General features: G+C 36.2%; 1 protein-coding gene across 1 annotated transcript; it reads right to left on the minus strand.

Annotated features, from left to right (window-relative positions):
- Positions 1–3,867: 3,867 nt before the first annotated feature.
- Positions 3,868–14,376, minus strand: LOC144437949 (CMP-N-acetylneuraminate-beta-galactosamide-alpha-2,3-sialyltransferase 2-like). Its single transcript, XM_078126983.1, has 6 exons — positions 14,134–14,376; positions 9,199–9,392; positions 6,161–6,334; positions 5,863–5,908; positions 4,854–4,973; positions 3,868–4,062 (listed from the first exon to the last, which is right to left on the minus strand). The coding sequence occupies exons 1-6, from the start codon at positions 14,374–14,376 to the stop codon at positions 3,868–3,870; spliced, it is 972 nt and encodes a 323-aa protein (XP_077983109.1).
- Between the last annotated feature and the right edge of the window lie 171 nt (positions 14,377–14,547).

The raw sequence follows: 14,547 nt of genomic DNA on the forward strand, positions 1-14,547 counted from the left end.
GAATTACATGTGAAAAATAATCCTCCTTTTGCGTTTACGTCTAAAAAGGTTAAATGTACGAATTACTGGGAAAATACCTCAGGTGTAATAACACTCGCTCACATGTACGTAGAAAATTGCATATTTCAATGGATTACGATTAGATGATTATGTGTAACACATTCTCTCGTCTTTGGATGTCCTCAAATAGTTTCGTGAGCTCGTTACAGAAATACCCCCCCCCCTCTTTTCATTGCAAATACAATTGGCTGATGAGATACTATTGAGACTTACAATACAGCGATATGTGTTTGAGTTAGAATTGATTCTGATTAAGGAAATCAATGATACAGATATATACATTTTTCTATAAGACTAGGGATAAAAGCATAACGGTGATTGTCAAAGCAAAGAGAGGTCTTTTTTTACGTTCGAAGATATAGCCCCAATAAATTTATGGATGTTCACTGATGTCTGAAGTATGGTCCTACAATTCACTGACAATTCATAGCATCACATATACAATATTTACTCACAGCACAAAGTAATGTTAATTGATCAAAATACACTCCATGAGAAAATGGTTATCGACTACACATAGAATGCATTGATATATGAGACAGACTTTGTCTGACAATATGGATATTGACATGTATGTTAAGAATGCATGTTAAATATGCATTCTTTATTAGGGATATGGTCTGCAATGAGATGTTTACCAAAATCTATTTATCAGTTCTTGTCCTTACCATATGGAAGATGTGTAGCAAGTTTAATTAAAATCAATGCGGTAGTTTTTGAGATGTCGTGTCCACAGACAAACAAACAGACAGACAGACAGACAGACAGACACACACACACACACACACATACACACAAGTATGCTCGTAACATAACCTCCCCTGACAAAAGGTAAGAACAACAACTCAGTAAAGCAAGAAGTAGCGCTTTTTATATTCCATTGTCAATAAAAATACAAAATCTTCAAAACGTCATTTCCCAACATATTATTGAAGCAATGCCAGATATATATCCAACACTGTTGACCTACGTAAGGGGTTAGCAAATCCAGTGGTCTCATCTGGATATAGCCCCAATAAATTTATTGCTGTTCACTGATGTCTGAAATATGGTCCTACAATTCACTGACAATTCATAGCATCACATATACAATATTTACTCACAGCACAAAGTAATGTTAATTGATCAAATACACTCCATGAGAAAATGGTTATCGACTACACATAGAATGCATTGATATATGAGACAAGACTTTGTCTGACAATATGGATATTGACATGTATGTTAAGAATGCATGTTAAATATGCAATCTTTATTAGGGATATGGTCTGCAATGAGATGTTTACCAAAATCTATTTATCAGTTCTTGTCCTTACCATATGGAAGATGTGTAGCAAGTTTAATTAAAATCAATGCGGTAGTTTTTGAGATGTCGTGTCCACAGACAAACAAACAGACAGACAGACAGACAGACAGACAGACAGACAGACACACACACACACACACACATACACACAAGTATGCTCGTAACATAACCTCCCCTGACAAAAGGTAAGAACAACAACTCAGTAAAGCAAGAAGTAGCGCTTTTTATATTCCATTGTCAATAAAAATACAAAATCTTCAAAACGTCATTTCCCAACATATTATTGAAGCAATGCCAGATATATATCCAACACTGTTGACCTACGTAAGGGGTTAGCAAATCCAGTGGTCTCATCTGTGGGGACTGCTAATATTTTTCCTGACCATTAATTTTAGCAATGACTAGTTCGTTGGACCACCGTAAGGAGGAACCAAAAGACCATAACGAAAAACGTTATGTCCACAAATAATGATTACAAGGTCTGACAAGAAGATTATTAATGGTAACTAGAAGATTATTAATGATAACTAACGCAGGTACATGTACTATATAAAGGAGATTTATGTTCAGATAAAATGATTGCCTTCCGTAAGGGCAAAACCATAGATTTTTGCTCCTACACACATTGTTGGAATGCAAAATTCTGAGCCATAGCTATCATACAGTGATGTACCCGACAGAACCACTAGATTTGCTGAGTCACTGGGAACCATCAGTTTACAAAATTGAATTGATTTCCTTAGAGTAATAATTAAATTTGATCTGTATTCGCGTATCAGTATCGTCACAAATTCATGGACTATTTTGAAGGCTGACGCCTGGTGTTAATTTCTAAGCGGGAAGGCCCAATTTCTTATAAGCTTACCTGCCATACGGTCAGTTCACCCCAATATATTAGCAACTGTACTGTGATATATCCTGTATATTTGAGATTTGATTATTTCAGTATCTATAAGCCTATATTCCATGCTAAGAGAGCTTTCAGTAATTACAAGGGGGGGGGGGGCGAGAAAAATCAAGCCCAGTCAGTGGCATAAAATGTGACTCTCCCCCTAGTCCGTTGTGCTGGAAAGTGACCCTCCCTCAGTTTCCTTTCACCATAATACGGGGTGCGATGTGGTAGCAGTAGGATTTGGCAGCAGTGGGATCATACCAAAATCACAAAATAATGCAAATTTAGATAAAAAAACATGAGTGACCCTCGTCAAAGTAAAATGTGACCCTCCCCTAATTTTCATTTTCTAAAATATGACCCTCCCCTGAGGACGGATTTGTAAAAAGAGACACATACCCCAACCCCCCCCCCCCCTTGTAACTACTGAAGGCTTCCTAAGCTGTTGATTGAAGCCATTATTTTTTTTTCTAAACAAGACAAAACAAAACAAAACAAGTTGTATATGTATACGCTAAGCCAACCTCGACCAGCAAAGTATTCATCGAAGGTTCTTAGAATGATATGTTCTTAGAATGATATGTTTTGACAAATTACACAGATATGTACACATGAAAATAGTTATCAAATGAAAATTGGTCCCAAATACAATTTCGCACACTAAGGCACTGAAAGATTGCCGTTTTTTCCTCCACATGTTGATCGCACTAATGTCCAAGTGAATTCTCGCAAACCAGAGCTGTTAATTCTTCCGCGACACTGCGGTGCGTCTTGGACGGTGCCGTAAAAGAGGCTGTGGTTTACGACGATGGTCCAAATGGTGTGTATATTGGTGTCATTCAAAGACATCAGCCTCTCAATGGAACGATTCAAACAGGAATCGCTTAGAAATGCCAATTTGAATAATCTCAGATCACTATATATGGTCTGGAGGAATAATGCAATGAGTGACAGAAACACAATGTATAATGATGTGGAGTAATCTGTACTTTAGACAAAACAGTGGTCTTGGTTGTAATGCATAGTTGTATAAAATCCAAAAGAAATCGTGGATCATATATTTCACCTTTTCAACTTTTAAATGTAACCTTGTATGTTTTCTATTTCAGTTCAAATACCAATGAAGTACACTCATGAACATTGTCGTTTTCGAATAAGTAACTTTTGGGGTATGTGTTCTTTTTTCAGACCCCTAGGTGGGGGTCGACATGTTTGTTTTTAGACCACATCAGTGGTGTGAGGTTTTCTCTTGCAGTAGTCCATTACCATTACCTGTAACTTTGCAACCGAATACATCGAGGGTAAATGTAGAGCCCGAGTGTAGGGAAACCTGTCTTTATCGAAAGTTGGGTGACTAAGAAATTTAAGGTTACATCACAAAAAGGGAGCGTTCACCAGAAGACTATACAATATTATACATTTATGATCAAAGGCATGAATCCATCCGGCGGGTTGAGATTGTTGTTTTTTATCTGCAAGATAACAACACTGAACCTAGCAGGGTTGTAAAAGAGGAGTGAGTTTTCTTTACGTTGACATTTTCAGTATATACTGCACATTTCCTGAAAACATTATTGTGATTTTCCCACCACCCATACTTGATGAATGACTATGCCCTTGATCCTCCAAAAACAGTAATTTTGCCTATTTCCTCAAGTTTTTTGATGACCTTGGCCTCAAATTTACCATCATGTATTCCAGTGGTTCTAAAAGCACTCATTTCCTCGTTATGTGGATTCACTGGTCTATCGAAATAGTGATCCCAGTTACCCTTAGCTGTGGCTCCGTAACCAAAGACGTTGACCTAAACGGAAAAAATAGACAACAAGGTGTCCAAATTGGTGTGCTTCGTAGTACACTTGTGTCAACTATAAATAAAACTAGGGAGCGGAAGGTCGTGTAAAGTGCTAGTTGTTATGGTAACGCAATATATTCATATTACACTGATGTACAAATGTTTGTAGCCCAACATTTTAGAGTACAGTTCTATAGACGTGTAATTTTCACAGATGCAACTAAATGACATGTTTTTATTCAGGGACATATTTAGAGAAAATTAAACTCAAAAGTTCTGAACACCTTAAAGGCACATGGTTTGCAACTTGTAAGTATTTTTCATCATTTTTGTTTCCAAATGAAAAATTTCTTATATTTTACCCTTCACTGTCACTTGTTAAATGAATGGCAAACCTCCCATCGTATTAACTGCTGTTTTCTCATGTATGAATAAAATGACGTCATTTTATTCTTGTAAATTAGACTACAGTATCACAACAGTTTATACGGTAGGAGTTTTGCCAGTGGCTGCAGGTTTAGAGACAAGTGATAGTGAATGGTAAAATACAAGTATTATTTATTTGCAAACAAAAATGACGAAAAATACTTACAAGTTGCAGACCATATCCCTTTAATATCCGAAACCATGCTCAGGACTCTGAAGATGGGTCAATACTTAATATTTATATGCAGGATTACGTTTGTATGTCAAGGGAAATAGTGTCTGTAAAATTATAGTAACCAGTGGTCTCATTGACATAAAACGTTTCTGCTATAAACAGACTACTGGAAATCTTGTTAATTTTCAACTCAACTCACCTCATCACAGGCATACATAGCAAACATTAGTACCAGCATACCAGTTGAGGGATATCGACCATGATGCTCAGTCCACAAGTGATATGTGTGGTACATTAATGCAGGATAATACACTTGTACCTGTTGTGTGAAATAAAATGACAAATGAAATATCAGAAAGGAAACATTAATCTAAAATTAAAATTCAAAGTCACCTAATGGGATATTGGCTATCTACATATACAGATCACTTTATCGTTTTTTGGAGACTGGCATTATCACATGACAATAACGGGTTTGCTGTTTTGAGAAAGACCTTCTATCACGCAAAGTTAAATTAACAATTAGAATCAAGATATAGCGGATTTTGAAATACCGTTCAGCCAGCGGCTTTGTTTGATACAACCTTGCAGAAATCGATAAGAAACAATCGCAATTTATTGCTACATTTAGTCTGAATGAAATAAACCACTTAAACCAATGTACTACAGACACGCGGGCGCCATTGTTTTGACGCGTGCACTTGATGTCTGCATTGTTGCACTTTAGTTCATTTCAATTAAACAAAATGTTGCAAGATACTGTATTCATTCAATCTTGCTATCTTAAAGTGTAGCACATTTAGTTTCCTATTATTAGTTTCTGCATGGTTGTATCAAACAGAAAAGCTGAACGATATTTTGAAATTTGCTGTATCTCCTGTAAAAAGGGTAAAATATAGCAAACCACAAAATTTTGAGACATGCAACATATCAAGGTGTAATATCACGTGATTAACCGAGTTAATATGAAAATACAGTAATTAGAACTGTCTACTTTTATTTGAAAGTGAAATCTTGAGGTGAACAGATGGTTAACATTATGTTAGCAATTCGTTTGTTACCTTTTGGAACCTTGTCAACATTATACATGATGTGCAGCACAAAACTGTCATATTGTATACCACAAATGCGAATTCATGTGCACAGAGAATATAAATATACAGTTTGAAATAGTTTCCTATCAAATCTAATTATCACGAATAACTTACCATTGTTCGGTTCACATCTATGCCTACTTTCGACGAGGTGTTATTTCTGACAAAAGAATAACCAATACAAAGTAATTTATAAGTGTTAACTGATACTCACACCTAACTTTCAAATTTCTCAGCACCAAAGTATTACTTTACCAAAAATAAACGCACGGGAATTCATTTTTTTTGGGGGGGGATTGAAATTTCATCTTCAGCTTAAATACAATTTCCTTTCAATATTTCCAGTATAAATATTAACCCCCTAGCAAGATGTCGAACAAGAAATTGAATGGTTTGGAGCCTTTATACCTACTTGTCGTTTACTGTAAGACCACTGAGTAGCCACTCTAAGTCACGTTGTTTGAATGCTAAAAACACAAACCGAGTTTCGCCCTTGACTTCGATGAAACTTTCTGGGTACATAAACCGATGAGTCGTTCTGCTTCCAACGTCCTTTTCAAAGCCTTCCGTTCGGCCTACATTGATTCTGAAATACAGTGGAATGGTGTAATATGTAATTAATCTTTATCGTTAATGGATGTCAAAACACCTATGTACTTTCTATTGTGATTCAGATTTCAGTTCCAGTTTTGGTGCATTTTCATATTTCGCCAAACACTGTTCACATTAATTTTCCAATTGCATGACTTACATGACTTATGAAACATGTCTACACAAGGTCAAAGTTAATACCCTAATACATTAATTAGGAATAAATGGATTCTAACTGTCTTAACAATGTCATTGTTTGAGATCAATATTTTCCATTTTTCTTCCTGTAATTCTTTTAGCCATCTCTCTTCTGGTAGCACCGTGGGAGGTGAAATAGGTACCGTCCGTCCATACATATATATATCCACATCTCTGGCATGCATATGCAACAACAAATTTCTTTCAAATTAGCACATAGGCGGTATATACTACAGGAGTCATATGCACGTCACTTTGTTTTACGACATATGCAAATTTGACCAAATGACTGTACTTCATTCAAGTGTCTAGTCTCATATTGTCAGGTAAAATGAAATTTGACTTTGACCTTCCGGGACAATTATCAAAATCAAGCCATTTCTTGCATATTGCAGACACTTTGTGGTATTTAAGCGTAACCAATTTATGAAAGATATTATGCACAGAACAAAGGAAAAATATACATCACTTTTGGTGCTCATAACACTTTTTCGATGAAGACGGTGGATGCCCACATTTCCTTTTAATATTTCAGAAGGGCCAGAAGCAATCTTCCATATGGCCAGGTTTGGAGAGATTGTAAGATCTTTTATTTCAGTAAAATGTGTCCCTTGGGCCATTCTACCTTTATAGAGAATTGAAAATGGAGACGTATTCCTTTACATGTAACAGAATACTTAGTGTTGGCAAATTACAAATATTTACTTGAAAACACATATTTGTCTGAATATTTGAAATGCAACTTGAGAGTCACTATGTTGACATAATCACTCTCCGTGAACTGAATCCTTCTTATTCCAGCGTATTTTCTTTGTTCGATGCTCATATTACACGGACCAATGACTACAAATGAAAATGACAGTTTGCATAATTTGTCATTAAGGTCAAAGTTCAAACCGTTTTCGGTTTGAAGTTGGCAGTATCCGTGAGAGGTATAAAGCGTGACATGTTTTGTATGATATATATATATATATATATATATATATATATATATATATATATATATATATATATATATATATATATATATATATATATATATATATATATATATATATATAATCAATATTTATAATAAATTTCTTGTTTTCATAAAATAGCATAAGTTATCGATAGGTTGAACTATGCAGGTACAATTTCTACCATTGTGGAGATATGGGTTGATTAAAAAATACTGGTTCTCTACGTTGGAAATACTCGGCTATTAATCCCAGGGTGTTTTGTTTTCGTTCAACCGAGGAAAGTACCAGTGACATAAGGGGCTTGTCAATACGAGTCGAAGACGAGTATTTTCCGGTCAGAATGAGGAAAACTACATAGTGTTGGAGAACGGTAGAGTAAAAACCCGCACAAGCCTGATTTAAGAAAAAATGAGAGAAAATGGTGGCGATTATTATGAATGTTTTGACTTGCGAATAACAGAAGCAATGACGTAGACACGAGTTGTTGTGACGTAGAACGACTAGGTGTAGGCCTAAATTCCACATTTTCAGTTTGAAACAATTAACAAAATAAAACTAAATCATGTCAAAACTTATTTTTTTTACCTGTTATCTAACCTCACACAGTATATCAAGAATTGTATATGCACTTTAATATTACTTTGTAATTTTTTAGAATTATCGGGTAGTCAACTCGGAAAAACTATCACCTCTCTCGCTGATGAAATGGTTTAGCAAGTGCTAATAAATTTCCAGAGGATAATCACTTTTCTTACAGTCATTCAGTATTTGCATTATCGCTAAAAAAGATACGTTATTCGCCATGCATCGTCCTACCATATGGCAAGCCGTTCAGTTGTCAGGCCAACGGTAGTATTTTACGTTAGCTATAGCATTTTATATTTCTCGTAGTTACAAACTAATTTTTACCGTTTATGTGTAGTTTTTCGATGGAATCTTCACTTTTATTCCATGTTTGACATTCTGGTTTGACGAAAAATAAAACAATAATCTCAAATAAATGAGAACTTGTTTGAATTAAATAATGTTAACATGGAATAAAAGTGTGGATTCCATCGAAAAACTACACATGAACGGTTAAAATTAGTTTGTAGCTACGAAAAATATAAAACACTATAGCTAAAATGAAATAATACTTTTGGCCTGAACGGCTTGCCATACTACCACACGGGGTCGTGATAAGCAGTGAAAACGACAAACTATTCCTTGACAAGTCAAGGTATTTTTCTACATACGTGACAATCAAGTCTTTGTTTTACTTGGTTTAGTAAAAATGTCGATTTTTTTCATTAAGAGTTGCCATCTTGTTTATTTTGACTAACTTAAGGTTGTTCTCCTTAATCCAGCAGTCTGTCAGTAATTTCAGTCACCATTTCGTTGCCATGTATATTTACATTCATTGTAGAGAGCATGCGTAGTTTTTTGTCGCCAGAATGTTGTTGTGTTATATTTGCTCCATCTACTGTCGATTGTCGCTAGCAAGTGGTGCATGACCACATTGAAATGCCAAAGCGATACTTGCAATGTGTGTATACCATTCGCAAGCTAGGGCATATTTTTCCGCTGACGTAAAGGAATGGGGTGCATGTGTGGGGTAGAGATGCCGAAAAGGGGGCACAATTGGGAATAAATGTCTAAAAAAAATAACGGAACCGGCTCGTATCAGGTGTAACGATGAAATATGTACTGCTACACCTACCTCATTATATAGTCATGTTCATCAATTAATTTTCCATATTCACTTTGTCTCAAGTTTCCAGAATTTCCAACTACAGCACAACGCAAACACCTGTTTGGGTCGCCAATCTTGTATGGATTCTTATCGGGAATGATTTGAAACAGATTATCCAAAATTACCGGCAGCTTGTCAGTGCTTTTACTCATATGTAATGACTGCATAAGTAAAAAAAAAATAAAACAGCATAAAAATGTAAGCATTGTACAAAAATGTTGCACTTTAGAATTGAAGCCCTGTCAGCGAAAGAAACGTCTTATGTGATTGGGTATCTCAGTGGCTCCATGGATTACCATAGGCGGGAATAAATACAGCACATTGCAAGTCACTGTTCACTCGCTCGGTTTGATACAATCGGGTAGATATCAATAAAAATCCACACGTGACATTCTACACTTCAACATAGTAAGATATAGCAACTTCTTGCTACATTCAGTCTGAATCATGAAATTAACAATTTACTACATACTACAACTAGACACAGACACACGGGTACCAATGTTTTGATGCCATGGTGGCACTTTAGTTCATTTCATCTAGACACAATGTAACAAGAAACTGTATTTGTTTAATCTTGTTATCCTAAAGCGTAGCGAGAAGTTTCTTATTGGTTGCTGTATGGCGGTATCAAACAGAGCCTGTGATTGAACAGTTAACGAGCTGTAAATACATCTGACAACAGAAATATATTACAGCCAAGATCACCATTTTGTTTAAAGTACAGTCTACGCCTCATCATTAGAATTAAACCGGTCCATTTTGTTCTCTTTCCTAATAATTTTAAATCGTGAGTCATTGGGGCGCTGATTTTTGGTACGGACCCAAAATCCATTTGAATAGATATATTACACCATATTATGCGTACTGTTGAACACAAATATGTTTATCCACAAGTGATTGAATACAGTTCAGGGTATGGTGTAGGATATTACGATTCAGCCACTATATCTAAACATGGTTATACCATCGTACCGTTTTACGGTACCGTTCTTAACGAGTTGGTCCCTACTTTTTATTTCGAAGTGTAGCGGAAATAATAGCTCTGGTTTGCGAGAATGGGTTATACTTCCATGATCTAACAAAGCAGTATCAAAAAAACGTTCAAGTTGCAGCAGGTGTAGAACGACAGTAATAAATGCCATACAGGTATGTATGTTGCACACCACATGTATGCACATGTTTTTCATGTTGTATCTTTCACAGCTTGCTGGCGATTTGTTAGTATTTACCTCAACTTCTATCACACAGTCGTAAAATGAAACAAAAATGAAAAAAGAAATTTAAAAAAAAGAAGAAGCCTTGTTGGTTTGGCCTGCGTAGATCTGGAGGATGTGGCAAGTTAGAGAGGAATGCCACTTAAGGAAATAAAGGCATTTTTGTAAACTTTTGGTTGTAGAGTAATTTTTGATTTTACATCACTTACACTATGCGCGATTGGCGAGATATACGAAGGGAAATTATTGTCCGTCTATTGTTTAGTGGTACCATGGTTATATTGGTTATATTTCCAGGATGACAGCCCTTATATCAGCGATCGTGCGTTGTCTCGTGGGGCTAGCCTCATAAATATATGGAATGATTCATGAGTAAAGAACAAATGACAATCCAATCCAATCCAATCATGTATGGATATTATAATTGTACTAGTCGACAAAAGACGAGGCAACTCATGAATGAATATCTATTGTGCAGTACTGTTGTTCTTTACTCATCCATAGCATTCCATAGTTATGAGGCTAGCCCCAGGAGACAACGTATGACCGGCAATAATTATGACTTCGTGTGTATTTCTCGGCAATCACGCGTCGTGTAAGTAATGTAAAGTCATAAAATGACTTTATACAACCCCAAAGTTTACAAAAAATGCCTTTATTTCCTGGCTTGGCGTTCGTTCCACGAGCACCTGTGGTCTAAAACACATGCTAAGACGTTTACTATAGATCATTGTCAAGGTCAACTCATCATATAGCTGCTATTATTTTCATTTTTGGCACTTATTCATATGTCTCGTCTTCGTAACCCTGCAATGCAGTCTGTATTTTTGTGTGTTTTAATTTATATGTATCTCGTATTTTCTTATCCTTTTCGGAATGCCATGTAAGCCTGGCCCCACAGAATGGTCTATGTATATAAAGTAAATCCTAGCCTGTCCAGGAGGCATCATTGTGCACGAACGTGTTTGTGTCGGGTCGTCTAGTCTACCAAAGCCTGCCACAATGCAATCTGTTTACAAAAAATATTATGTTTTGAAAGCGGCTAGATGTTTTTATTTCCCTCAGTCTATTTCCATCGTTTTGTGTCGTTTGTTTCGTTCCGGGGAGATGGCCGCCTTCAAATTATATTGGTCACAATGGTGAAATACATAAACTCATAGAAAGCTATGCATTTAATTGAGACAAACAACACAACTATTGACTAGTAGTATGCTACCTCTTGTCTATGGCTATTCATGCACACTTGTTGCAGTAATAAATAATATCTCATAAATGGCTGGAATATCTAAATTGTTTCGTACCTCTACCTATTAAAGAGGTCTTTTTCAACGAATATATATATAAATTCCAATATGACTGGGTCGGGGTTTTTTATGAGCCATACGATACGATTGTGTTTAGCCACAAAATATGTGTCGAATCGTAAACAGATGTAGCAAATGTTAGTCAGAATTTTGTCGAACAAACAAGATGATTTGGCTTCCATTATAGATTGAATCTTAATGATCTGAGCCAAAAAAACCTAGAATCTTACAGATTTTCGTCAAAGATGGGAAGACCACCCATGTATTAAACTGGCTTGACATTTTTGAGTCCTTGACACAAAATATTTTAATAACCCCCCCCCCCCCCACCACCACCACCATTTTACAATCATAACTGTTAATGGCATTCTACAAACTTTACACAAATTGAGGTTGAGTGTTCCATTGAGACACACACACACACAGACACACAGACATACAGACACAGACAGACAGACAGACAGACAGACAGACAGACAGACAGACAGACAAACAGACAGACAGACAGACAGACAGACAGACAGACAGACAGACACAGAGACAGACAGACAGACAGACAGACAGACAAACATACATACATACATACATACATACACACACACACACACACATACATACATACATACATACATACATACATACATACATACATACATACATACATACATACATACATACATACATACATACATACATACACACATACATACATACATACATACATACATACATACATACATACATACATACATACACATACACACATACATATCAAATTATGTTTATTTCCGAAATACATTAAATTATTATGTACAGGTGCAGTATTATTGGGTTCACACTGCATCTAGCAGGAAATATATCAAATTGCATTTGAACATTTGAACAAGGAAGAGGAAACAATGAAGGCAGCTTATTCCCAAAGTAGCTAGTAAAATTGTGGTATAATTAGAATCAAAGTGTATGGGAGGCAAGTGGGGGTGGGCACGGGAGGGGGTTTCAAAGACTAAGAATGTTTTCTGGTGCTATTTTAACATGCCAAGGTAGTAATAATACTACATAAAATTTGAATCAAAATAAAAAGGAGCAGTGTGAGGGTGGGTACGGGGGGTGTTCCCCTCGCGCGCCTAGAAGGACTAAAGCTGAAAAAGTTTATCTGGTATCATTTTAACATGTCAAGGTGATAACAATACCCTCTCCTGATCACAATTGGAATTTTTGTTCAGAATACTAACACCGAAAAAAATTCTCATAGTATCGTTGCATGCCATACCACTCAAAATTATTTTATCATTTATATGAAAAATTAGAGCATACTTATATATGCATTTCATGTAACAGAACACCATGTACTAATATCTGTGCAATGAAAAGTTGGCTATATATTATATTACCATATTCTTTGTTTTTCAACATGTATTTAATACTTATAATCAGTAATGAGTTGATCCTATTTGGTCAGACTTTGCCCTCCTGTGTGGCGTCAGCTGTTTATTTCTTTAACCAGGTTATTCCTTGCTACTTTATCGTTTAATGATTTGTTTCATGTAATAGAACTTAATGTACTAGTATCGGTTTGGTCAATTTGTGTTACAGATTGTTATGTTCCAATATACTGTCTTCATAAATTACATGTATATGTCGAATGTGTATTCATTTTCACAGGAGCAAAATTATAACAGAAAAAACACCGTGTTAATAAATATGTTTTTTGCCTTGCATAATTAATTGTGTAGGTGCGTTCTATATATACTTCAGTGTTAATTAAAAAAATTGAGTAGCCACCCCTTTCACCACCAGTTTTTGATGAGTAACCCTCCTTCTAGCTTAGCATTTTTAAGTGATCTCCTCCCCTCCAATTCCTCCGACCCCCAGGTCATAAATAAATGACGGCTCCCTAATATTAAAAAAAGTATCTACGAGTCACGTCGCCGGTCATCTGTATTTTCTCGCCGTCTTTTGCCCATCCTCGTTCCACTTTTTAAGGAATTTGGTACGCTCATGTCACAGACGTCCGAATTTCGTTGCTACCATATCAAACACTAGGTATATTTTTCAGATTGAAATATTTAGGTTCACAGGGAAGAACTAGGCACAGAGTACGACAAGGTGTCCATCTATTTACTAGTAGTCCCTAAGTTTACTAGTCACGTGGCAAGCCTTTATTTCCGGGATACACATACATTAAATTTACTATTCTATCATTTACCCTTACATTGTAAAGAAAGAAATATCACCGAAGCGTACGGGAACCAAGACATCTGACGATCTAGACGAGTAAACAGGAGATCTGAGTGTATATTTCTCTGTATGAATCGCGCCTCGATTTTTCACTCGCGGTGATGTATGTCAATATAATATAAATGTACAAAAAACCTACTTACCATCCACCATCTTGTCATAGTTTTCCCAAGGTCTTTATTTTTACTAGTCCAGACAGGTGAGATGTTGCCATCATATCTTTCGTCAAACCACTGCGATATACCTGTTCTCCAAACTGCAAATCTGCTGCAATTCGTTATTTGCTCAGTGTTGTTAACACCCACGTTGGTTGGGTGTGCTAACGTACGAGCAGCAAGCGTTGTACCACCGGCCCCGTGTGCTAGGGCTTCATATTGTATCTTCATCCGTTCCGATGGAGATAGAATCCGAGCCGAATGGTTGTAGAAAAACGGAACGAAGACCAGGATAAGATACATCAACAGGCACACAATCAAAACACGTAGTCGTGACTTACCCATGGTGACCAGATTCCATTTTGTTTCCGTTTCCAAATGTTGTCTGACTCAGCTACACTA

The sequence above is a fragment of the Glandiceps talaboti genome, chromosome 7 (assembly GCF_964340395.1).
Source record: "Glandiceps talaboti chromosome 7, keGlaTala1.1, whole genome shotgun sequence".
Taxonomy (NCBI): Eukaryota; Metazoa; Hemichordata; class Enteropneusta; family Spengelidae; genus Glandiceps; species Glandiceps talaboti.

Excerpts from the sequence above, each read along its gene's own strand:
- LOC144437949 (XM_078126983.1), bottom strand. The coding sequence starts at position 14,376 with ATGAAGATACAATATGAAGCCCTAGCACACGGGGCCGGTGGTACAACG. Across the intron at positions 6,335-9,198 it reads GAACATGACTATATAATGAG|AATCAATGTAGGCCGAACGG; the intron begins GTAGGTGTAGCA and ends ACTGTATTTCAG. Across the intron at positions 4,974-5,862 it reads TAGATGTGAACCGAACAATG|GTACAAGTGTATTATCCTGC; the intron begins GTAAGTTATTCG and ends TTCACACAACAG.